General features: G+C 44.6%; 3 protein-coding genes across 4 annotated transcripts; 2 read left to right on the top strand and 1 right to left on the bottom strand.

Annotated features, from left to right (window-relative positions):
- The first annotated feature begins 273 nt into the window (after positions 1-273).
- Positions 274-16,076, top strand: LPCAT3 (lysophosphatidylcholine acyltransferase 3). Its single transcript, XM_048928212.1, has 13 exons — positions 274-481; positions 9,669-9,776; positions 9,885-9,991; positions 10,385-10,478; positions 10,598-10,635; positions 11,706-11,884; positions 12,271-12,379; positions 13,338-13,424; positions 13,746-13,912; positions 14,556-14,703; positions 15,189-15,347; positions 15,465-15,591; positions 15,726-16,076. Exons 1-12 carry the CDS (start codon positions 289-291, stop codon positions 15,579-15,581), a joined length of 1,506 nt encoding a protein of 501 aa, XP_048784169.1. The 5' UTR covers positions 274-288; the 3' UTR covers positions 15,582-15,591; positions 15,726-16,076.
- Positions 13,882-18,595, bottom strand: EMG1 (EMG1 N1-specific pseudouridine methyltransferase). The gene is made up of 7 exons (XM_048928362.1): positions 18,374-18,595; positions 18,198-18,299; positions 17,730-17,871; positions 17,263-17,321; positions 16,962-17,111; positions 16,272-16,583; positions 13,882-13,953 (listed from the first exon to the last, which is right to left on the bottom strand). Exons 1-6 carry the CDS (start codon positions 18,503-18,505, stop codon positions 16,470-16,472), a joined length of 699 nt encoding a protein of 232 aa, XP_048784319.1. The 5' UTR covers positions 18,506-18,595; the 3' UTR covers positions 13,882-13,953; positions 16,272-16,469.
- A 36-nt stretch (positions 18,596-18,631) lies between these two features.
- On the top strand, positions 18,632-24,703 carry PHB2 (prohibitin 2). 2 transcript variants are annotated; one of them, XM_048928262.1, is made up of 9 exons: positions 18,632-18,805; positions 18,895-18,979; positions 19,056-19,135; positions 19,209-19,393; positions 21,255-21,384; positions 21,837-21,940; positions 22,408-22,485; positions 23,043-23,119; positions 23,354-24,703. In XM_048928262.1, the coding sequence occupies exons 1-9, from the start codon at positions 18,679-18,681 to the stop codon at positions 23,361-23,363; spliced, it is 876 nt and encodes a 291-aa protein (XP_048784219.1). In that variant the 5' UTR covers positions 18,632-18,678; the 3' UTR covers positions 23,364-24,703. The 2 variants fall into 2 exon arrangements, with proteins under 2 accessions (XP_048784219.1, XP_048784227.1); XM_048928270.1 differs by lacking the exon at positions 23,354-24,703 and having other exon boundaries at positions 23,043-23,123.
- Positions 24,704-24,721: the final 18 nt, after the last annotated feature.

Below are 24,721 nucleotides of genomic sequence, written 5' to 3'. Positions count from 1 at the left end.
TAACCCCTGCCCAACCACATCCCCTACCCCTCCCTGCCCGGCTCTCTCCTGTCCCGACACAGCCAATGGGAAGGCGAACTCCGCCTCGCCGGCGCGGCCCCGCCCCCGCCTCTCGGATCGAACCCCGCCCCCTGAAGCGCTTTCTCCAATCATTGGCTAGCGGGGACACCTCGCGGCACCGCCCACTCGCGGGGTAACCTTTGCCTTACTGAGCGCAGAGCCCCGCCCCTCTGCCAAAGGCAGTCCAATCGGAGGCGCCGAGTGGGCGTGGCCGGCGCAGAGCAGCCAATGGGCGCGGAGAGGGACGAGAGCGGTGCGGGGGCCGCGGTGTTGGTGCCGCTGCTGGGTTCCAGGAGCAACCGGCCGGCGGGGCCGGCGGAGAAGATGGCGGTGGCGGGGTCCGGCTGGAGCTTGGCCCGGGTGGCGGAGGCCCTGGGCTCGTCGGAGCAGGCGCTGCGCCTCATCGTGTCCATCCTGATGGGTAAGGGCGGGCGGGGCCGAGGGCTCCGGCCCCGGGCACGGACCCCCCCAATCAGCGGGGCCTCCGCGGGCAGAGGGCGGGCGGCGGGGCGACGCGTGTCCGGGTGCTGGGCGACGCGTGTCCGGGCGCGGGGCCAAGGGGGAGAGCCCGGCACCGGGACCTGTGGATCCGGATAGCGAGGGACGGGCGTCCTGCACAGTGCGGGGTGGGCGCGATTGAGAGTCCTGAGCGCTGCTGGGTGCAGAACTTTGTTGGCGGAGTTGTCGCCGTAGAACAGGGTATCCCGAGCTGGGAGGGGCACGCCGTGATCCCGAGAGCACCTCCCGTCTCCACTCAGCGCTCAAACCCCGTGTCCGATGTCCGATGCTCCTTCAACTCCGGCAGCTTGGGGCTGTGCCTGCTGCCCTGGGCAGCCTGTCCCAGACATGTGCCCTAAGACATGTGCCAGGTGCTGCAGTACATCAGGTCTCGAAGGAGAGCGGGACCAGAGAGGTTCATGCTAGGGAACCACAGGTGCACGGAGCTTTCAGCATGGCTGGGCTTTGCAAGGTCCTCTGTGTCCATCTGTGCCACACTTCACTCAAGCAGGGACACTCAGAATAGAGTGCCTGAGACACGGCCCTGTCCAAGCACCTTTTGGCCTAGGGACCATATTTGTGTCTACAGCAGCAATGGGAGCGTGCAGGAGTGGCTTGTGCATACTACCAGGTAGGGTGAGTGAAGCCTGCTGTCTAAGTGGCTAGAAAAACTGGCATGTTGTCCTGTGCTCCACCTGCAGTATTGCAAAACACATGCTTCTTATGCTTATCTGAACATATTAAGTTAAAAATCATGGGTAAAATGGTCGAGGCAAGGCTTGAGTCAGGATATGGCTAATATCTGTGGGGATATGTGTCAGAGCTCCCAAAAAATCCATTCAAGTGTGTTTTTACAGTCTGCTGATAGAAATCTCCGGGGATACCTCTGAAACTTTAAGTTCTGGGGGGAGGAGGGAGAAGAAAAAAAAAAAAAAAGGATGGTGTAGTCATCAAGAAAGGAAATAAAAGCTTTTCTCTGAAGCTGAAAGTGTATATGAGGGAGTATGGGAGCTAATGTGTGAGATGTCTGAAAAACAGCTTTCTCTAACTGAAAGTGCATTTTTTGAAAGAGAGATAGGAAAAGTTGTATCACTTAGTAACTGCAGTCTAGACCAGACTTACTCATGCTTGATTTCATCTGCAATAAGATCAAACTGAACCAAAACATTTTTCTCATCAAATGTAGATACAGGACATTGAACTCTCAGAAGCTGCTGAACTGTATAAAAAAGAAGGAAAAGTAAGTAATAGGAAACACATACAGGACGTGCAGATAGGTCAGTGTGAATTAATGAGCTCCACAGCTTTTCCCACATGTCTCTCTGAGACTTTAATTATAAGCTGATTCAATTTACTTTCCTGGCAGAAACCTAAACCAGAAAAAGCAGAAAGGCTACTACTGGGCGAGTCAACTGAAGTAAGCAAGGGACTTGTCCAACAAGAACTGATTTAGGAGAAGTGTTGGAAAGTGTATGTGGAGGCAAACACATACTGTAGAGCAATGCATTTGCAGAGCGTGCGTTGAACAGTTCTTAGAGCTTCTTACTTTTGGAAGCAACAAACTAAAACACGACATTGGAGGGCACTGTTTCCTGCTTGGAGACCTATGGGTGAATAAAATCCCTTATTAGTTTGAAATGAACAGCAGCTGATTTGCCATCTTAATGGTAAGAAGAGATGCCCACTGCTGTCAGTAGATTAATTGAGCCCAAAACTTGTGAGTATAACTATACCTGTTTGATGCTCAGTTGCATAAAGTCTCAGAGAGTTTTTTAAATTTGTATTAAAGGTCTTGGGATCAGGAGCTGGGAGCCTGCTTGTGTCCTTTTTCCCTGCATCCCCAAAATGTGCAGCTCTAGCCTCTTGTTTTGGTATACATTTCCCTGACCTTTCTCCTTACGTCAGTGTCTCTTAATTGCATTCAGGAGAAGACATAACTTCAGACAGGAAGCTTAAGGGCATGCAAAACAGCCTTGCCTACAGTTTGGTCCTCATGCAAGTCGTGTGGGCAGTCAGGCTGAGAGGACTGGCTCCAGCTTTCCTGCTTAATGGATAGGTAGTAAAGCATTATAGGATTGCATTAAAAGTAAGTGCCAGGCACCACTCCACAGCAACAGGAGAGTGAGAACAGTTTCTTAACCTGACACTGGCATTAAGAGAAATGCTCATTTCATTGCAGCTTAGCTTACAGTCCTCTTATTGTTACCGATGGCTTTCAGCCTTTGGTAAGGAAACTGTTGTTGATGACCACATCATAGGATGGCGCGGGGCAAAAACGAAAGGCATTTTGAAAAGCTGGAAATTGCGTTAGGGTAAGCGAAGTGTTGCTTTTTCTTGACTTCCTCCATTTCAGGTGTTTGCAGGGATTCAGGAAGAAAATTGTTTTTATTGCCTGCAGCTAGTACTGCTGAGTTATATCAGAACAAGACAATGAGGATGAAGTATGATTTTTGTTTTCTAAGCGTGGATTAAAGAGTTGTTGCTCTTTTCTCCTCCAGTGATGCAGTTCACCATCTAGATTATGCACTTCTACTGCAATGACCGTCTCCAGGGTTTCACTGTTCTGGAGATTACCAGAAACTGACAAAAAACAGCCTTCTGAAAAATGGGAAGAATTGCAAAGGACTTTGCAACTTCTTATTTTAATTTCTGGAGAAAGCTGCATTGTCTTTGAAAAAATATTCTGAACCAACTCTCTCCATTCAGAGTAAGAATATTCACTTAAGCATGATCTGAAATAAGCAAAAGGTGTCATTTAAGACTGTGAACAGTCTGTCATTGTTAGGAGGAGAAAAAAAAAGGTAAAGATAGGATGAAACGATGGGGAGGAAGGAAGAGTAACCAAGAACAAAAATTTGAGTAATCCTAAAGAGGACACATTTCCTCAGCAAACTGACAGAGACTGTAAGAACATGTTTCTGAGTAAACAATGGGGATTTTTGTCACCCCACAGTATTTTAATCAGTGATGCACCTTTTTTACATCCTGTAAAGCAGGATGTAAAGAATAAAACGTGAGCGGAGTCCATTATTCAAACTGTACAGGATTGAAAACAAACTTCAGAGTTCACATGTGAAAATTTATAAGCATAAACTTTGAAGAAATTTGGCTGCAATTAGACAATATTATAAGCAGTATTACTTTTAAGTGTAGTTCTAGCAGGCCCTATAATTTAAAAAAATGTGGTGTGATTCAGTGATATGAATTTGCCTTCCAAGAGATGTATTCCACCTTGTTCTTCGCTAGGTGCAGGGCCCAGTCAGCCTTCACTGAGCACAGTGTTTTACCTGGGGAAGTGCTGTCTTCAAGTCAGCATGGAAGACACTGGTGTTCTTAGCAGCATGCTTACAGAGTTCTGGTTGCTGAAGTAAGCAGGCTGAGCCAGTGCTGCACTCACTTGGTGCAGGAGGAAGGGAGGGAGCACCTCCAACTATGGGAAGAGAGAAGAGGTTGTCCTTTTTGTCTTTGAAGGGAGACTGGCTTCTTTCCTGCTGTCACTGTTCAGCCAGGAGCCAGGAGGCCTTGACACTGTCTATTTAAGGCTTTAGGTTGGCCTTACTTCTTATGTGGCTAGCAGTTAAGTCGAGCGTGATCCCCAAGAATTGAATGTGCTGATCTGGCCATGCTGCCACATTGCCTTGCAAAGCTACCTGGCACTGCCTCACGTGGAGGTGGGGGCAGTGTGCTTTTTACAGCCCTGAGCCAAAACTGACCCACTGATCTACCCAGGCCTGCCAGGAACACTACTGGGAAGTGTGCCCTGTTCTACAGACATAGCAGTGACGTGCGGGAGTTATGCTTTTCCTATAAGTCCTAGAAATCATCTGCTTTGCTCGCAAGTGAGTATTCTTTCCTCAACTTCCACCTCTCACCAATGGTTTGCAGGCATTTTCTCTGAATTTTCTTCAGCCCATCCATGTGGACAGATCACCTGTTGGAGTGTATTTTCAGTTCCGTTTCATCTGAAAGGAATGCTGCTCACATGCTTTGAGGTGGTGCAAACTGAAGCACTATAAGTGGATGTCTAAAAGTACACTCCTGTGTTGAATTAAAATTCTCACACATGTGCGCCGATTCTTAAAGCTGTGGAATTCTTGTGCTATTATAGGCAGAAAAAGAGAACACCTTTGAAGTCAAAATACTAGGTAGGGCTTACATTTTAACACATCTGTTTTTCCCATTGCCCCTGTCCTTTTAGTTTTAGTGCTCTTACAAGAACACAGAGGCAATTGATCTTCTGGATTTTAATGAAGGTAGAGTTAACTGATCAGCAATAGGAAAAGGAGAAGAAGCATGAAGATGAAATGGAGCATGAAAAAGCATATAGAAAAGGAGAAACAAAAGGAGCAAAGACTTAAAAATAAGAGAAGGCTTCTGGTGTTCTTATTTGCAGTTTCATCTCTGGAAAAAGGCACTTTTGTCACACATTCTAGGATGTGTTGAATTTAACAAGGCCTGTTTTGCTTGGAATTAGCCCTCCTGCCTAATCCAGCCTCTTAATCGTTTACATTTTTGTTCAGTTAGATTCTTGTGTTTGTGTACAACCTTGATGTTGTGCAGCAATCCGCTACCCTCCCAAATGCCTGTGGCAAAGAAGCTGTTCCATTTTAACTCCAGGGTTCTCTTAATCAGAGATTGTCCTCTTGTTCCCATAAATTCTTCCATCTTTTTTATCATCAGAGGCATGTCTCAGCTGATTTGTCACTTTTGCATCAATTGCTAATTCCTTGCTATAAAAAGTCTTTTCTAGAGGCAAAAAACCAACGGCGCGTGCAGGCAGCTTTTCAGTTTGATGGTGTGCAGAAGAGGAGAGTTACCTTGGATCAGCAGGTCGCCTTCTGTTTTCTCCAGGAGCATTACAACCGCTTTCCTGTCTCAGTCAGCTCTGTCTGAAAGAGCTGCAAAAGATGAATTTGGCAGACTGGGAGCTGATAGACGTGGTCTCATCAGCACCGAGGAGCAGGGCCTCTGTTCCTGTTGTTTCTGAACGGTGAAAGGAAAGCTGCGTGGTGTCCTCAATCCAACCTATCTAAATATGACAGCAGGTTTTCCAGATGGCAACACTAATTTCTGTGTAACTGCTTTCCTGTGCTAATTCATACTCTTTCAAGGACTCCGTGGTGGGGTGGGAGTGCTGCCACTGTTATCGGTCAGAACAACTAATTACTTAATAGATGGGAGTGCTCCGTAGCAGACAGGCTGCAGCATAATGTCCACTGATAGTCAGTATCTACTGCCACGTGGGGGTTAAAGTTTATATCTGTAGGGTGGAATTGGCCCAATTGTAAAACTGAGAAAATGATCTGTGTGCAGGAAAGCTGTAAGGAAACTGTAGCCCACAGCAGGAGCAACTTGTTCTGCTTATCAGAAGAATGTGCTGACACTGCGACTTTTGAACAGCAGTAGCACCTGTGTAGTGCAAGAGTGGGCCTTAAATGGCTAGCTTTCTTCAAACAGACATGCTGTGTGTTAGTAGCCCTCCATCTGAGAGGACTTGTAATGTAATTTTATTTTTTTAATTAGAGCAGTGTTACCCAAACCATTCTATGATATCCTGTGTGGGGTTAAAAAAAATAAGCATGGAATGTGACACAGGGCTGCTTAAAGAGCAGGAACACTGGTTGGGGGTGAGAGAAAATGGACAAAATTTCAGCTCTTTACAGTTTGGAGACAGATACGCTGGAGTGTTCAGGCACAAATTAATTCTGTCCACAGAAATTGATGGAAACCTTTTTTTTTTTTTTAATTAAAAATTGAAAAATTGAAGCGAGATTGCACTAATTTTTGAGAAAATGTATGAAAACTGAAACTGTTGATGAGCAGCAATAAATTGTACTTTGCCTGTATTTCTAATCTTATTTTTCTCGTGCTTTTTCAAAAGGGGAAAAGATTTTTCCATTTGAAACTTAAGTATTTTAACTTTCAGTATGAGCCAACAGTAATACTTCTTAGGTTATTTTTTTTTACCACTTTTGGTTTTACAGAGCTGTGGGCAGTTGTTAATAGGTTTTATTATTGTTAATAGGTTTTATTAAACTTGAATAGTATCTGTTCCACAGGAAAATTGAAATGAGAAAAAATAGTATCTGTCTATATGTTTCTGAGCTCGAGGCTGATAGGCAATGCCTTATTTTTTAATCATGTGAATTGTTTTAATTCTTTGAATTACTCTTGTATCTGAGAGCCCGTGTTCTGAACTCTGTGTGACAATTACTTCTTTCCTCCTCTGCTGACTTTCAGGGATGGTAAAGGAAGATGCTGCTGACTTGGGCTGAAGGACAAATGCTGTGGTGGATGCAATAGGTTTGGAAGAACCGGACAGAAGTAGAGCAGAAAGGGAAAGGAAGGTTTCAGTAAGGCGTTTTGTATGGGAATTAGGAACTGCTCTTGCAAAAGGGAGAGCAAGGCTGAATGAGCATCCAGGAGCAAGGTTGCTAGGGTCTGTGGGCAATGAGTTGTGGAATGTGGACACTGGACAATCATTGAGCATGAGAAAGAGTCTGCAAAGTGGAAACTGGTGCAGGACGCAAAATGAGGAAAGAACAGTAATAAGGAGGAAGGGCAGAATGAGAGATGGCAAGAAGCTGAGGAAATGGGGGAAAAGCAGTTGAGTTTCTAGAAGAAAGAGGTACACAGCTGGACTTAGTAGAGCATGCAGCATTCCGGGATCTACAAGGTAGCCCAAGTCCCAGACTTTGTAATTCCTTCACGAGGGACGTGGGGGAGAAGGGAAGGGCCAGAAAATGCTTCCAGTCTTCTCAGCTGTTAGCACTGACTGCAGCACGTGTACTTGATATAACAGTACACTTTGTCATTTCCTCTCACAGTGTTTAGATTTGGCTTTACTTATTGGAAAGCTTCCATCCATCAAACACTGCACAGCAGAATGTGCGTTTCATTACCCTATTATTGCAGCATATAAAACGTGACTACTTACTGCTACTTTTACTCCCTTAGTTCAGGTAGCAGACATCTATCCACTGCTACAAGCTTCAGCCAGGCTAATAAGTAGTGTGGGCACCAGCACTGTGGTTATTTTTCTGGATTTTTTTGTTGGGGTAGATTTGCTTGCTTTGATTTTAATCAGGCTAAGAGAACACAAATGTGCGAAGTAAAGCATTTGTACATATTTCTGACAGACATTTCATAGCCAGATATAAAGTTGCTTTTACTATCCCAGTTCAACTTCCTTATGCATACGCCTTTAGAAACACCATTTGCGTGAACAGACTTCTGATCCTTGTAAGATGGACAAAACGTACCATGTCAATATGTATTAAAACACATTTATTGTCTTGTAAGTGGCAGTGTTTATTGTATACTTCATGACCCTCACCTGAACCCTTAAGGCAACAATTTAATTTACTCTTGGGAGATTGTATGGCCCATCTCGCTGTACTACTGAAGTGCTTCACAAATACTTAACTTCTCACTAGAGCCACAGATAATAATCTGGAGTCATTCCTAAATTGGAACACGTTCTAAACTATAGAAAATGCAAGGAAAAACCTCCTTCCACTTATCTGAGCTACTTAATAGGAAATGCTTCTTACTTTAACTTTTCAAAATACCGCATGTGTAGTCCCAGTGGACTTTAGTTACAGTTTTGTATACACAGTACTTAACAAATCAAATGCAAATCTAAAGTAAGAGTCAAAAAAGAAATTATGTATGACTGGAGGTCACTTGGGGAGCACTGGGATTAAACATCACAAAATCACTGAATCATAGAATGGGTTGGGTTGGAAAGGACCTGAAAGCCCATCCAGTTCCTGACAAGGGCATGATTTCCACCTGCTAGTTCAGGCTGCCCAGGATCTCATTCATGCTAGCAATGAATGCCCCCATGGGTGGGACATCCACAAATTCTGGGCAGCCTATTCCAGCACCTCACTCCTCTCAATGAAAAATTTCCCCCTGACATCTAATCTAAATGTCTCCTCTTTTAGTTTATAATGATTCCCCATTGTCCTGTCCCTATTTACTTGTCAAAAAAGTGGATTTCCCTCCTGCCTGTAAGCTCTCTTTAAGTACTGGAAGGCCACAATGAGGTCTCCCTGGAGCCTTCTTTTCCCCAGGCTGAACAAGTCCAGCTGCCTCAGCCTGTATTCGTAGGAGAGGTGTTCCAGCTCTCTGATACCTTCATTTCCCTCCTCTGGACCCACTCCAAAAATCTCCACGTTTTTCTTGTGCCCCAGACCTGGACACAGTACTCCAGATGGATCTATTGGGGGCAAAGTAGAAGAAGACAATTGTCTCCCTCACCCTGCCAGCCACCCCTCTTTGATGAAGTCCAGAGTACTTTCAGAGCCTTTCAGGCTGCGAGTATATGCTGCTGGTTCACGTTGTTTTTTGTCTACCAGGACCCTTATGTTATTCTTGGTGGAGCTGCTCTCAAGGAGTTCTTTTCCCACTCTGTACACACATCTGGAATTTCCCTGACCTAAGTGCAGTACCTTGTTGAATCTCATTAGGTTAACCTTTTGAGTTTGCTTAGGTCCCTTTTGATGGTATCCCTTCCTTCTGTCGTATCAACAGCACCACTCAGCTTAGTGTCTCTGCAAACTTGCTGAAGGTGCACTCAATCCCATCGTTTATGTCTATGATAAAGAGTACTGGTCCCAAGACAAACCCCTGGGGGACATCACTTGCCACCAGCCTCCACCTGGACATAGAGCCATTGACCATAAGGTTACTCAGCATCATATAAGAGGTCACTGAGGGGGAGCAGGGACTGAATTTCGAGATCAGTGCAATGGTATAAACCATTTATAAAATTTATCTTCCCTTGCCTTGTAATATTCGCCGTGGTTGTCACAGAATTTGGAGGAGTGAGAGAGTAGTCCACCGAAGTCTGATATATGTATTTCAGCACTATCCCTCCTCTTGTAGTGTATAAGGCCAGAAACTCCACTAAGTCATCTAGCATTTATACCCTTAGATGGAAATACAGTATCAGCAATTATACCATGGCCTGTATTGGTGATGTATCTACGTCAAGTGCATATTCCTAGTAAAGTGTTCAATAAAGCTATAATGTGGACCATTACAAATGCTGCTGCTTGCTTACACTAATTTACAACTCTTCCATCTTTTCCCCCTCTATTCAGGATATCCTTTTGCCTTGTTCCAGCGCTATTTCCTCTTCCAGAAGGAGACCTACCTCATTCATCTCTACAATGTGTTCACAGGACTCTCAATTGCTTACTTCAATTTTGGTAAGATGAGCTTTGGAAGAGAGAGCTACTAGGCCCAGAGATTGCTGCAGTTTGGGAGGACCTGTAGTGGGAAAATCTCATTTTTGCTTCATCTCTCTCTCTCTACAGGGATGCAGTTCTTTCATTCACTGCTATGTGTTCTAATACAGTTTCTCATCCTGAGACTTATGGGTCGCACAGTCACTGCCATCTTCACCACGTTTGTCTTTCAGATGGTAAAATTCCCTTTCTTACTGCATCACAGAATCATAGAATCATAGTATGGGATGGGTTAAAAAAGAACCTCAAACATCATTCAGCCCCCCTGCTCTGTGCAGGGTCGCCAACCACCAGACCAGGCTGTCCAGAGCCACATCCAGCCTGGCCTTGAATGCCTCCAGGGATGGGGAGATCCACAACCTCCTTGGGCAGCCTGTTCCAGTGTGTCACCACCCTCTGTGTGATAAACTTCCTCCTAAGGAAGTTTTATGTCAGTTTGCATCAGTTTGTAGAAAGAGCTTTCTGTTCATTTTTGCAGTTCTCAGTAGCAAATATAGGTGGAAAAATGAAAACAGATCAAAAACTGCTGGAGGTTTGCTTTAAATAACCCAAATAATTATTTCTTTCAGACATACCTTATGGCTGGCTATTACTTCACAGCCACAGAGCACTATGACATCAAGTGGACAATGCCACATTGTGTCTTGACTCTCAAGTTAATTGGTAAGCAATGCTACCTTGTTATATTTTGCATTCTGTAAGCCATGCCTCAGGGAAGAGGACTGCTTGCTTATCCCAAATAGTCCATCATAAATCTTCAAATGATTGTTTCTCATCTCCAGGCTTGGCCATTGATTACTATGATGGAGGAAAAGATCTGGTGAGTAGAACACAAATACGCTTTCCTTCCTCTAGTTTGCTATTCCAGTGATCTAGAAGACACAAAATCAGGTTCAAAGGATGTAAGTTAGTAAGCTGCATTCATTGTTTGGCAAAAGCCAGATCTGAGAGAGGATTATCTGTGAATATCTGAGAGCACTGAATTCCAGAGTGGAAAAAAATAATTTGGAACAGAAACTGTAGCAATTACAGAAGGGCAAAAGTTGCTTCAGCACTGAATTGTGTCAAAATATAATTCTGCCCCCTTCCAAATTCCTCACCATCTGCTTTCCCCAAATCTGTTGCTTTAGATTCCCAATCTCCAATGCTCTGTGTCTTGTGGGTAGTATTCCCTTAATGTGGAAACCATCAGCACTGGATCTCAGTTCCCATCTTCCTTTCTTTTGTTGAGTCATGTCATATCTTTGTGGATTTTTGCCATTTGTTCTGGCCCTGTTATTAGAGAAGATTACATAGTGACAGAAGTCACACAGCACAGTGTGCGGAAGAGGACAGAACACTTACTACAGTCTCTTAATACTACTTTAGGTGTCTTTGTTTCTCACCTCCTGTACAGGCCCTGATCCAGAGTTCAGTGTCCATGCAGTCATCACAAACTGCAAGAAAAAAAATGTTCATCTGAAATCTCTTAAGCAGAAGTTTCAAGTATTTGAAGACATTAAATCCTTGCATCAAGAAGTAGGAACTGTAGGACAGCATGGTCTGGGTACATACTATTGCAGTGAGGGATTGGTAATGGTCAGATACAGAGCTTTTACTGTGCATCTGTGCTGGCAGGGTTGCATGTTAACAGATTTCTTCCTTGTTTTGAGCTTTTTTGGGAGTATAGATCTATGCAGCTGGTCTCAGCTGTTAGATCTTGTTGCTGTTTGGAGGGACTGGAGATAGTGATAGCAATGAGGAGAGGAATGAACATGAAGTACTAAGTTAAAAGTTCCCTGTATGTGGAGAGTAAGAGCTTAGACCATAAAGGAGATGCACTGAAACATAACATCCAGAGCTAAGTATGACAACCCTTAGGATGATGTTAATCCAATCCCTTTGGTGCAGGAGTTCCTGACCCCTGAGCAGCGTCGATTTGCTGTCCGGGGAGTTCCTACCTTGCTGGAGGTCTCAGGATTCTCCTATTTCTATGGTGCCTTCATGGTGGGGCCTCAGTTCTCCATGACAGACTATCAGAAACTGGCAAAGGGTGAGATGACTGACGTTCAAGGCCAGAGACCCAATAGGTAATGAGATCCACTTAGCTCCTTGCTTTCCTAAGATCCCAGAATGCTGAATCCCCCCATGCATTCCCTGCAGCAGAGTGTATTCTTACCTGGACACTGAAATACCGTGACTAAAAGTGATTTATAAGAGAAGGCAGCCATTCAGAAGGTGCTCATAAACTCTGCATAATTTCCTAGCATTGTTCGGGGGCACAAATGTTAACATTTGACTTGTTTAGTACAGACTCAGTCCTGACCTGGAATACGGTCAGCACCCCAGCTTCCAAGTAGAGGCATCTGCTGCAGTGGAATGTGGTAACCCCCTGTCATTGTCTCCCCATACTCCTCATTTCCACTTCTGTTTTTAAACAGGGCTTTTCCTTGACCTTCATATTTTTCTTTCTCAGTTTTGTGCCTGCTCTCAAGCGCCTGAGTTTGGGTCTCTTATTTCTAGTGACCTATACCTTGTCAAGCCCATACATCTCTGATGAATACCTCATCTCAGATGATTACATGGTATGTATATATTTGACAGTTCTGATACGTGCAAGAATTCTACTTCTCTGGAGGGCACTGGATCTACAGGAGTAGAGGAAGGCCATTGTACTTTTTAGGTTTGCCTCAATTCAAAAAGAAGATAAGTCAGCAACTAGTGCTATGCCTTCCCATAACTGATTTGGCTTTGCTGCCTGTCCTATGGATTCCATTTGATGCAGAACGAGAACGTGTTTAATTGAACAGAACCACATAAAAACTTTTACAAATGGAGAATTCATCTTGGATGGTACAGCTGTTTTTGGAATCCTAACATGTAGTTTGTTACTTTTTAATAACTGCTTAACCATTGCACACAAAGAACTCTGCCATAGTAGTTTCCAAGGCTTTTTAAAATTTGAAGATGGAGGTTCATTGTGTAGACTCTATTAGGTGAGCTATCCTTGAGTACAGGCCAGCTTTGAAAGAAAAACTTGATCTGCTTCTCTCAACAACGTATTTTGTGTAGAGGGATGCAGCAGCAGATTCTCCAGGTTGACTCATTTGAATTAAAAATTTACAGAGTCTTTGAGGTTCTTTGAAAACTCCTAACAAGCAATTCCAATCTGCAGATTATAGAATTACAGTATCCTCAGAGTTGGAAGGGACCATTAAAGATCATCTAGTCCAACTCCCCTGCAAGGAACAGGGACGTCAGTCCTTGTTCATTCTTTCTGTACCAGTGTGAATAAATGAGGGTATCAATTCCCACAATGATTATGCTAATTCCAGACTACGTGTGTCAGTACAGTCAAATATCACCAAAGGAAGTAAAAGGTGTATGGATTCATATAACCCTGTAGCCTGCTAGTCCAGTTTATTTAGTGTCGCAACATATTGATTAGATTAATATGAAAGACAGTAATGAGATCTCAGCTATCCACCTTTTATATAGCCAGAACTCATTCATTTTCATGTTTAATTTGTTCTATCTCTGCAGGAGAAGCCTTTCTGGTTCCGCTGTGGTTACATACTGGTCTGGGGCAAAATTATACTCTACAAATACGTAACTTGCTGGCTTGTTACGGTGAGTCAGAAGTATTTCTAGAAACAAGGCAAATGAACAAAGTTAGCACCTCTGAAGTTACAAAGTATGCTTTTGGTTGGACTTAGCACTAAACGGAAGAAATTCAAGTATCTGGGTATCAATGCAGATCAGTGTAGTTTGCTCTAAGTAAAACAAGGGTTAACTAATCAAAAAGAGAAGATTTTAACTCATTCTCTCCATCTGCAGTGGTACTGTCCAGTGAGCACAGAATCAGTATGTCCCCAGCTCTGCCTTTCAGGAAAAAAAAAAGAAAAAGAAAGTGATGTATTTTTATTATCCTTCCTCTGTCTTTTTCTGTAGGAAGGTGTCTGCATCCTTGTTGGTCTAGGGTACAATGGGACTGACCAGAGTGGAAAACCTATGTGGGATGCCTGTGCCAATATGAAGGTCTGGCTGTATGAGACAACACCTTTGTTCACAGGGACCATTGCTTCTTTCAACACCAACACCAATGCTTGGGTGGCCCGGTGAGCAGGAAAAATTTCTACTTCTGTAATGTCAGTAGTACCTGTGTCAACAGAACCAAGATCATAAGTTGAGAAGGGAGCACTCAGCATCTGCTAGTTCTCAGTTCTCACCCTACTCCTATTTGAAACAGCTTACTGAGTTGGGTAGATCTTTGAATCCAACTTAAAAAAGCAGTTCTTTGTTAAGAGGCAAGAAGTTGAAAATGGCAAAAGCTGGAGGGGGGGGCTAGAATGGAACTACAGTGGGCTCTCTAGCCTTCTTGGCCAAACAGTTGCAGAACAGGTGAAACAGTTGCCAAACTGGTCTAGTGGCTGATGCAGTTTGGCAGCTGTTTCCTGCTTCTTGATGCCTCCTGTGCAATGACACAGCTTTTTGGTTCAGATCTTGCTGGACCACAACTGAATTGTAAAATATCCTCATTTCTGTGAGTGTTGTCAGAAGAACCACCTATCCCCACTAGCTGGCATTTAAGATAAAGACTGAAGTGTAAGTTGCCCCCAATTTCTGAGGGCAACTACTGTCTAGCTGTTTCTGTTACCACAGGGAAACGTGAAGACACGGTCCCCTGGGCCTTACATCTCTGACATGGAGAGAGAAGGATAAACAGTGTACTAGAAGCACTTTGTTTCTACTCTGCTCTAGTTACATCTTCAAGCGCCTGAAGTTCCTGGGTAACAAACTGCTCTCACAGGCACTGGCCCTGTTCTTCCTGGCTATTTGGCATGGACTACACTCTGGCTACCTGGTGTGCTTTCAAATGGAGCTGCTTATAGTCATCGTTGAAAAGCAGGTGCGCCTTGTCAGACTCAGCAGAATGAAGTCACCTGCGTTAACGTTTCCCCTTGAGTCTGGAAACTCCACATTGAAGGGTTTAATAACTGCTCACTTAGAAATTGGTGTTCACAATGGTACTGTTCTGGTCAAAGGTTCACTAAATTCCTAGCTTAACACTGGCAAGCCATAGCTTTCTTCCCATCAGCTTTTACAGTACAACTAGCACATGAGCATATTGCAACTGAAGTGCTTGCCAGTTGGGAAGGTTGGAAGACAAGCACGTGAGAATGCCTCTCACTAAGGCAGCTAAATCTCTGATAGTGAAAGAAAAATATTCCATATTTAGCCTTTTCTTTTTTGATTAAAACTTCAAGAATAGGGTACTTAGTTTTTTGTTGCCGGTTACCAAAGTTAATTAACAAGGATGGTCTGGTTGCAGAGCCTACAGACACAACTGTTAAGACATCCAACTGAGAAGAGCTTTATTTTTCTTTACATTAGGTTATAAACCTTGTTCGGGACAGTCCTACTTTAAGCACTTTGGCCTCCATCACTGCCTTGCAGCCTATTTTCTATGTGCTACAGCAGACTAACCACTGGATGTTTATGGGTTATTCTCTGGTGCCATTTTGCCTTTTCACCTGGGACAAATGGATGAAGGTATTTATTAACCTTAAACACACAATCTATGCAACCAGTCCTTTTTACCCCTGCTTGCCCTCTCATGTGGTCTTAGCTGAAGTCTGCTTGCTGACCCTTAACCCCTTCTCTTTGCAGGTGTACAAGTCTATTTATTTCCTTGGCCACGTGTTGTTTTTCACGTTATTACTGGTGTTGCCTTATATTCGCAAATTACTTGTGCCACGAAAAGAAAAGCTAAAAAAAGCAGAATAACAGCCAACAGGTAAGGCTGTGCTACTTTCAGGGACACCTCGCAGGAATCCCACACTGGGACGAGGCGGTGAAGTGAAACAGCAGCATTACAGCCCTGAAACAAGACAACTGAAACAAGTCTAATAGTAGCTCTTTCTTTTTCAGATTGTACCACCCATGCATTTGTAGGAGTTGATTTAACACTCCAGAAGCAAAGCACCACCTGCCAAGTTTGCTGTGTTGAAGTATGACTTTTTTTTCAACGTGAGGAGGGGGAAAAAGAGAAAGCACAGGGTCAAAGACCCAAAAGGAGGGGAATGGAGTTGTCTCCCTCCAGACCCTCCACTTTCTGTATGTTGCCTTATCTCTCTGCCGCCCTCCAGTGGACACTCTCGTCTCTCTGCTGATATCAGATGATTGTAAAACACTCAACACGGGCACTATATTGGAATGGAGCTACCCTCTGACTTTTCTACGTTTGTCATCCAAGATAAAGTTGCTCCTGTTCTTTTTTCATATCTGCTTCAGCTCATTTCCTCCAGGGTGCATCAGTGTGGGAGTCATGAGCTGTCACCCACTACAGCAAAAGAGCTGCTGGGCCCAGCTAAGAACTTTGGCTCCACAACAAATTTGGATTTACTATCAAGGGTGATATCCACGCTGTTCATTTACAAAAAATTAAGTACAAAACACAGTCTTATGAAAAGTTACCTTTAATAGGAGGAAAAAGGGTTGGTGGGGCACCTCCATGTAAAGTTGCATTGCTCCAGGAGCTACAAAGAAGAAACTGAAGCTTTTCCTTTTCAGGAGCCCAAAGCTGCACCAGGTCCACAAAGAACTAAAAAAAGCCTCTCCAGAATCTGGAGTCACTGTATAGCAGTCCATCATGACAGCAGCAGAGACAGAAGTTCATACTACTCCCCAGGCTTCCTCAAAGGCAGTAGTAATTTTAGCACATGTGAGGGCAGCAGAGAGGGGATAGTTGCTGATAGAGATCATCTTTTCTGTATAGTCCACATTGACCTGGGGGGAGAAAGAAGAGGAAAATACATATCTGACTGTATATCAAGCTGCACACTATCACTTAATCCCATCTTCTTTCATCCGTTTCAGAGGCACATCATTGCTCCTATATGACCATGGTTCATCCAAGACCTAGTATTGCCACGTTAAAGCTCCTCAAAGCAATTGATAGCCCTCTCTTCAGTGAAAGGCCCCAGTATCACAGAGCTGGGCAGTTTCTTAACAGGACTATAGCAGAGAAGGGGTTGCAGGAAAAGCTCCCAAAGAATAGAGAAGTTTAAAACAAACAAACAAACAAACAACCCTCAAAAATGGCACTAAAACCTACAATCATAAATATATTTACAACTCCTAAGTAAAAAGGCTACATGCACTTACTGAACCGTGGGCAAAAGCTCCCACAACAATAGTTACTGGCTCTGCTGTAGGAACCAGTTCACGCAGATCTGTCACATTTGGAACTGCAAAAGAGGTACCTATCTTCATACAGCCCACAGGTAGATGGTCACTGACTGGATTTTTAATAACCTACAGAAAAAAAAAATTAATAGCAGTGTAGAGATAAGAGGCTCTGTCAGATAGACAAGTCCACAATATATACTGCACTCAAAGCAAATACATTACTGGCTGCAAAGAGGAATCTTGCACCATTACCTGTAAACAGTGAACGACTGCTTACCTTCAACAATTTCTGAGGACCATCAGCTGCTCGAACACTAAGCTTATGCAGCAACTGAACTGACAAAAGAGAAGAACATTAGTTAAGCAGTCTGTTCTCTTGCTGGAGGAAGCACATTCTCTGCCTGCTGGTGAGAGCTCAACTAGAAAGAATTTCAGAGTTCCCAGCATCTTCTAAAGAAGTTTAAAAAAAAAAACAAAACAAAACACTGATCAGAGAATTATTTTGCCATTAGCATACTCTCACGCAGGCAACTCCCTACTGTACTAGGAAGTATGGTATGTATTCCGAGTATGTGGCTGGGAATTCACAAAAAGAAACTTTCATTTCCCTTCTCTTTTCTCACTTTTTTTTTTTTTTTTTTTTTTTTTGAGTCAGTGTAGCTTCTTAATTTTTCACACAACTCTTCTGCTCCTAACCACCACCCTACATAATTCTGTAGCCAGTACAAAGCATGAATCGCTTACCCATAAGACCACAGAATCGATCAAATGTTCTTGGGATCCTGGTCTGAGGATTAACTTCAATTAAAACATTCTTTTGGGTATGGATGTAAACTTGCAGAAGACCAGCCCGATTCAGAGGGCTGTCCATAAGCATGAGAAGACTCTGAAACAAAACAAAAATGTAGTAGTGGAAATTGAAAAGGTGCAAGGGAGGGATCTTGGAAAAGACTCCACAACTGCATACGTGACAAGAGACGGAGTGGCCATACAAGTACTCCTGTTATGCTGAGAAACAAGCAATCCCATACACAAATAAATATAAACACACGTTATTAAGCACAAGTATGGTGGGTGAAGCTAACTTCATTCCCGCCCCAGGGCCATAAGACGATACCCCACACTCCAGGGGCACTTTCCTGCAGCGAGTGCCACACCGGCATGGCCCCACACGCCCTAGGGCAGTCCATGCTGCCAGTACCTAGGCGGTACCTGGTGGGTGATGTCGGGCCGCACCTCTCCGGGGTCCCGGCCGCTCCGCAGCAGCAGCGCCTTATGCTTGTCGCAATTAAGGAGTTCGAACGTCTTCCCCACCTAAGGCCAAAGCACGGACAGTTTGACAACAGAAACCGCGGAGCATCCCCCGGCCCGACCCCCTCCGTCCGCACCTTCACTGTCTCTAGGCTCGCCCCTTCCAGCACCACCAGAAGCCGTCGCTGCCCGCGGACGCGCTTAGCCTCTAACAGAGCATCATCCTCATCCTGCTCCTTCTCCCCACGCGGCCGCCTGGGCGCCGCCATTTTGTCCGAGCCGCACAACGCAGCGTCACCACCGCGAGCGCCGCCAATGGCCGCCGCAGCCGCCCAAGATGGCACCCTCCCCTCCCTCCCCCTGGGACCACTTCCGGAGCGCGGCGGAAGGCAGCGGCAGCTTCCGGTGTCCTTCCCGGCGGGGCGCGCGGCACGGCGCGGCCATGGCGCAGAGCCTGAAGGACCTGGCGGGGCGGCTGCCGGCTGGGCCGCGTGGCGTCGGCACCGCCCTCAAGCTGCTGCTGGGCGCCGGCGCCCTGGCCTATGGAGTCCGCGAGTCCGTTTTCATCGGTGAGTGCTCCCCGGGCTCGCGCCCCGTTTTTCCTTCCCCCCCCCCCGCATCCCTCCACTCTCGCTGACCGCGCTGTTTCTCCTCTCAGTGGAAGGTGGGCAGCGGGCCATCTTCTTCAACCGCATTGGCGGCGTGCAGCAGGACACTATCCTTGCTGAAGGGCTGCACTTCAGGTAGGACCTACCCCTCTCCTCCCAGTCCGGGTGCCCGTGCGGCCTCCCCTGATGTAGGCGTCCCGATCCTTCGCAGGATTCCCTGGTTCCAGTACCCCATCATCTATGATATCCGTGCCCGGCCGCGGAAAATTTCCTCCCCCACAGGCTCCAAAGGTAAGAGCGGATCCCGGCGGGGCCTGTGGGGTGGGAGACCTGGAGCCGGCCCCGCTCATGTCTCTCCGTTCAGACCTGCAGATGGTGAACATCTCACTGCGCGTCCTCACCCGCCCCAATGCCGCAGAGCTGCCCAGCATGTACCAGCGCCTGGGCCTGGACTACGAGGAGCGGGTCCTGCCCTCCATCGTCAACGAGGTGCTCAAGAGCGTGGTGGCCAAATTCAATGCCTCGCAGCTCATCACACAGAGAGCCCAGGTGACCCTTCCTGAGGGAGCTTCTGCTCAGATTGCAAAGGACATTTAAATTGTGCACATGGGGAACAGTAAAAGGGGTGGAAGATGCATATCTGCTAGCAGAAAGGGTATGAACTGTGTTCTGCTTGTGGTTTGATTCTGATACAGTTGCCAAAGCTGTACCACCAGCTTTTGAGAGGAGCGTTGGTTTCATGATGTGTAGAATGCAAAACGTAATGTAATAATGGGGGAGGGAGAGCTAATGTAAATCATAGTGAGCATGTAGCACTGGATCTGTCTTGAAATGATTGTCTGACCTTTTGTGGGTATCAAGGGAGATGTCAAAACAAACTGAACAGTTTGAGTGGAGCTGAAATGAGAAGCAGGTCAGAAGTTAGCAAAATGGTAAGTGTTTGGTGATAGATGCTACAGAAGATTGTTAAACATTTCTGTTTAGAGAAGGGTTAGGGGGGAACCTGGAGGGGTTGCAAAATTATAAAAATTACTAACTTTTAAAAGCCTTTACCTATATGTTTATGTTTTAATAATTTGAGCTCCATGGATTCTGAGAGTGTATTGGGGAAGAGGAGGCTCAGGGGAGACCTTATTGCTCTCTGTAACTACCTGAAGGGAGGTTGTAGGGAGCTGGGGGTCGGCCTCTTCTCTCATGTAATTGGTGATAGGACTAGAGGGAATGGCTTCAAGCTGCATCAAGGGAGATTTAGGCTGGATGTTAGGAAATGCTCCTTCTCTGAAAGAGTGGTCAGGCACTGGAATGGGCTGCCCAGGGAGGTGGTGGAGTCACCGACCCTGGAGGTGTTCAAGGAACGTTTGGATGTTGTGTTGAGGGACATGGTTTAGTGAGAACTATTGGTGATAGGTGGGTGGTTGGACTGGATGATCCTGGGAGGCCTTTTCCAAACTCGGTGATTCTGTGATCTGCCGCTTATCCTAAATGAAGGAGAGTGGAATTGCTGATTTTCTTTTAAAATGCTTTGGAGAAGTTCCTGCATGAGACTGCTGAAGAGAAAATGCAAAGTATCTTTAACTTGTTTCGAATCCATGACAGAAAAAAAAAGCAAATAACAGAAATAAATGTCCAGGTTTTATTTTAGGAATTGGGCAGTAACAGGAACATCGGGGTTATGAAAGACATGAAAAGCTGCCTGGTGTGCACTGAGGAGACAACTTAATGTGTTAGATCTTGTATAACATGAATGAATAGAAAAGGAGTGTGTGGCAGCAAAGAAGCAGTATCTGTGCATTGGGTTTATCAGAAGCAGAGGACCGTGGGGTAACTGTGAGACTTCTGAACCAAGTGAGTTAAATTGTGTTTAGCAGTCTTTACTGTAAAGTGATATGTATGAATCTATGTATGAATCTTCTGAATCTAAATATGGAGCATTTAGATTCAGAAGGAAAGAAAGTGACTCCTTGTAAGTTATGTGCTTGCGAGTCACTCGATGAAGGGTTGAGGAAAAACTCAAATTCCAAACGGTGGAAAATTCAAAATGCAGGAGAAAATACTTACCCAAAACAAATATGGCAACTGTGGAACTGCGTATGATAGGATGTGGAAGGTAAAAAAAATTAAAAACCTTCAATAAGTTGGGTTTTTTTCTAGTGCTAATTGTGTAGCATTGTTAAGGAATTATAAATAGCTGTAATTAAGTTTTGGAATGCTACACATATAGCTCTGAATATGGAGAGTGAGTTAGTGGTGATAGATTCAGAGGACAGGCATTAATGTCCAAGCTCTGTTTTAGATATTGTCTCTCTGGCGTGCTGTGGTTGAACTGAAGAGCAGTTGTGCTTCAGTATTGTAGTGCACAGCAAGTGGGAAACAGCCTGTGTGAAGTGCTGTTGCTGTGCTTGTGTTTCAGGTGTCTCTGCTCATTAGGCGAGAACTCACAGAGAGAGCCAAGGATTTCAGCCTCATCCTGGATGATGTGGCTATCACAGAGCTGAGTTTCAGTCGTGAATACACAGCGGCTGTGGAGGCCAAGCAAGTGGGTGAGTGCAATTTATGTCTTGAAAGGGTGGGTTGCTTTTCCCTTTTTATTGTATTAATAAGCAAGGAAGCAAATCTGAGCTAGCGTGTCAATATTTTTGCATTGATACAACTTCAGGGTTACAGGCCCCAGCTTCCTTAGTAATGGAGCTAACTAGATTGTTCCAAGTATTAGCAGAAAACTTTGGGCCATAGCTAGTGGAATGGGTCATGAATGGGAACTTCCCTACTACTTCTTATGGGAAGTAGTACTTGCCATTATTATACTTAGAGGTTGTGGTTTTATTAAAAAAAAACAATGGCAAAATTATGCATTTCTTTCTTGTGGATGTGGCCTTAGAATACTGTCAGTTCTTACAGAAGCATGAGTTTCCCAGGCCTCAGCCATAGAGTCATGGCAGAGGATTCAAGAGATGGGATCTGCTTTGAGTGCTTTTGTCCATTCTCTCTGCAGCTCAGCAGGAGGCACAGCGTGCACAGTTCCTGGTGGAGAAGGCCAAGCAGGAGCAGAAGCAGAAGATTGTTCAGGCTGAAGGAGAAGCTACAGCTGCTAAGATGATATCCTGCTTTGGGGTGTTTTGTGGGATGTGGCTTGTGAGCTTGACAGGCCTTGGAATTTGTTGCATGGATTCATGTTTAGCAGACTTTGAGGAGATGATAGCATCAAGTAGGTCTCGGGTTTGTTTTTCCCTGCAGTTTGTTGGAGTGAGGATTAAATGCAGTTACTTGTCTGAGGTTACAGATCAGGGCAGAAGACACCATGAGCCTTTGCTCCCTGTTGTAAGATGTAATTACTGTTTGCTGTGTGGGGCAATAACGTTGTACTTTTTGGAATTTTTACATTTGGAAACGTAAAAATGTGCTTGCCTAGAGGCCCAAATTAGTGGTGTAGCAGTGTTTTGGTTTTTTTTCCCTTTGAGAATTTGCTGATACGTGTTGATATATTTGTGTGAATTCCTTAGGAGGAATTAATTGAAGGCAGCGAGTTTCATTGCCAGGTTTTTTTCCATAACCGTACCCTGCACCTCGGTGAAGCTCTGAGCAGGAATCCAGGCTACATCAAACTACGTAAGATACGAGCTGCTCAGAACATCTCAAAAACGGTGAGTAGGAGAGCAGGGAACTTCCATGTTTCTTCTGCAGTTGCTCTCTCCTTCTAGCCCGGTGGCCGTATGATGAATTTAAGGCGAATGTGACCTGCCCTGTCCTGATCTTTCTCCCAGCTCTGCTCTTTTTTTGATCAAATAGATCTAAAGATTTAGTTAGCAGTGATCGGCCATTATATGCAAGGCTAGGAGTTTATGCCCTTCATATGACAAGGCCAGATCCAAATCAGATCTCATCACCCTCCCTCAGCTGCAGCCACCACAAGCCCCTGGCTTGCTGCACACTGCAAAGAGGGGACAGATAGGCATGGGATCAAAGGTCTGTCTGACAAGGAGACAGAATGATCACTGCTTTTTAAAAGTCTGACGGCACTGGGATGGGAAGAAAGGACATTACGTAGTTTGCTTTGAAAACTGTATTCATTTAACTAAGATTTTAAGTGTATACAAGCAAGAGAGCTGTATCTTGAGGGAGAGAGTGATTATTAATGCTGTCCTTCCTTGCGTATTTAAGCTTTTTTCCATACGATCTCTATAACGGATTTCTTTTTCAGATTGCTGGCTCACAAAACCGTGTGTATCTCACAGCAGATAACTTGGTACTGAACCTGCAGGATGAGGGCTTTACCAGGTAAGAGGACAGGTGGCTGCTGGGAGGCAATTTACCCACACCTTCCTGGTGAAACTAGTCTTTTTTCAGGAGCTCTCTCAGGATCTTTCCTCTGAGATCCTGATGCAAGAGAACACAATTAAGTAGAGTGCACTCTTGCTTACTGCAAAAATAAATTATTTTTTTCTCAATCCAATGATTTTCTCTTTTGTTTTCTCTTTCCTCTCCACCCCACTACAACATCTCCTGGCACAGAGGAAGGTAGGACGCTCAACTTTATTTTGATCCTTTTGTTAGTATTTGAAACAAGGATATTGATGTGTTGGTATTTGGCCTGGGTGTTGCTTTTCTTGGGCATTTCTGGCTACCAGTTCATTTTGTTTCTACCTCAGTTCCCATTTGTGATATGAAGTTTGAAGCCTTTCCTTGCAGGGGCCATACAAACATCTACGTCAAGTGGGAGATGTGCGTGTGTCTTGGAACCTTGCATGGGGAAGACAGGAATGATAATCTGAGGACTGTCCTCTAATCTGTCCCACCTGTATTGGACATCCTGCTGTTAAAACAGAGGGCTCTATGGAGGCACTTAGATGGTTGTAGTATATTGGGTTGATTTGGTGTAATGATCTCTTGAAAAGATGTTCTCATCACTCTCCAAAAGCCTTCCAGTCCATGTTAGAAAACCTCATTCTCCGCTTTCAGAGCCAGACAGAATTTTATGGTTTTAGCCTCATTTGTCCAGTGTTAACTGGAAGAGACAGAGCAGAGCCAGTTGAGTTAGTAGTGTCTGGCTAAAAGCTTAGAATCGAGAAAAGAAACAAGAGCTGGTTTATCTTCTATGCTCTCTCTGATCACCTTTGTGCCTGTTTGGCCAGATTCTACCTTATTTGTCCCAGCAGGCTTAAGGGGGTTCAAAAAAAGGTCTTCAAAGGACTTGAAGTCCACATTGTTGGAGTGTGACACTTCATGCTCCCAAGTCAGTAGTAAGGGTCTGGCTCAGCTTTGCCTGTGATTTCTGGGCTGATTACTCACTTCTATCTCCCTCGCAGTGACAGTCTTCTACTCAAACAAGGGAAGAAATGAAAGAACTGAAGGCTTCTAGAACCGCCAGCGCTGACCAGCAGAAGATGGGAGTGAGGAGCTTGGAATTTCCTGCACATTAGCTTTGTTTGACCTCACTTTGAAATTGTTACACCTGTAACCAGATTTGGTTTCCATGCCCCGGCTCCATCTGTAGTGACCCAGCTGTAGGATTGGGTTCTACCACATCACAGCTATAATTCCTTCTTCACCTCACCAGTTAAATCTGGGGAGGGAGCAAGGGGACTTAGTGATAAAACTAACCTACGTGGATGTAGTAATTCATCTCTGATCATCATTAATCTTAGATATCTGTAAGGTAAAATCAGACCTGTTTTTTATTTTTGGTCAAGTGAGGGAGTTCTGCTGCCATCAGCACAAAATCTTTTTGTAATAAATTTGGATCCCAGTACTGAATTCAGGAAAATACCATTCATTGGGTGCCTATCAACTGCTGGAATATTTATCACTGTGTGCTCAGTGATTCTTTCAAACATTTGTAAAAATTAAAAATCTCAAAATTTATGCTGTGTGTGGTGCCTA

The sequence above is a fragment of the Lagopus muta genome, chromosome 1 (assembly GCF_023343835.1).
Source record: "Lagopus muta isolate bLagMut1 chromosome 1, bLagMut1 primary, whole genome shotgun sequence".
Lineage (NCBI taxonomy): Eukaryota > Metazoa > Chordata > Aves > Galliformes > Phasianidae > Lagopus > Lagopus muta.
Note: the sequence above shows the minus strand (reverse complement) of the source record. Positions and strands in the feature narration are given on the sequence as shown.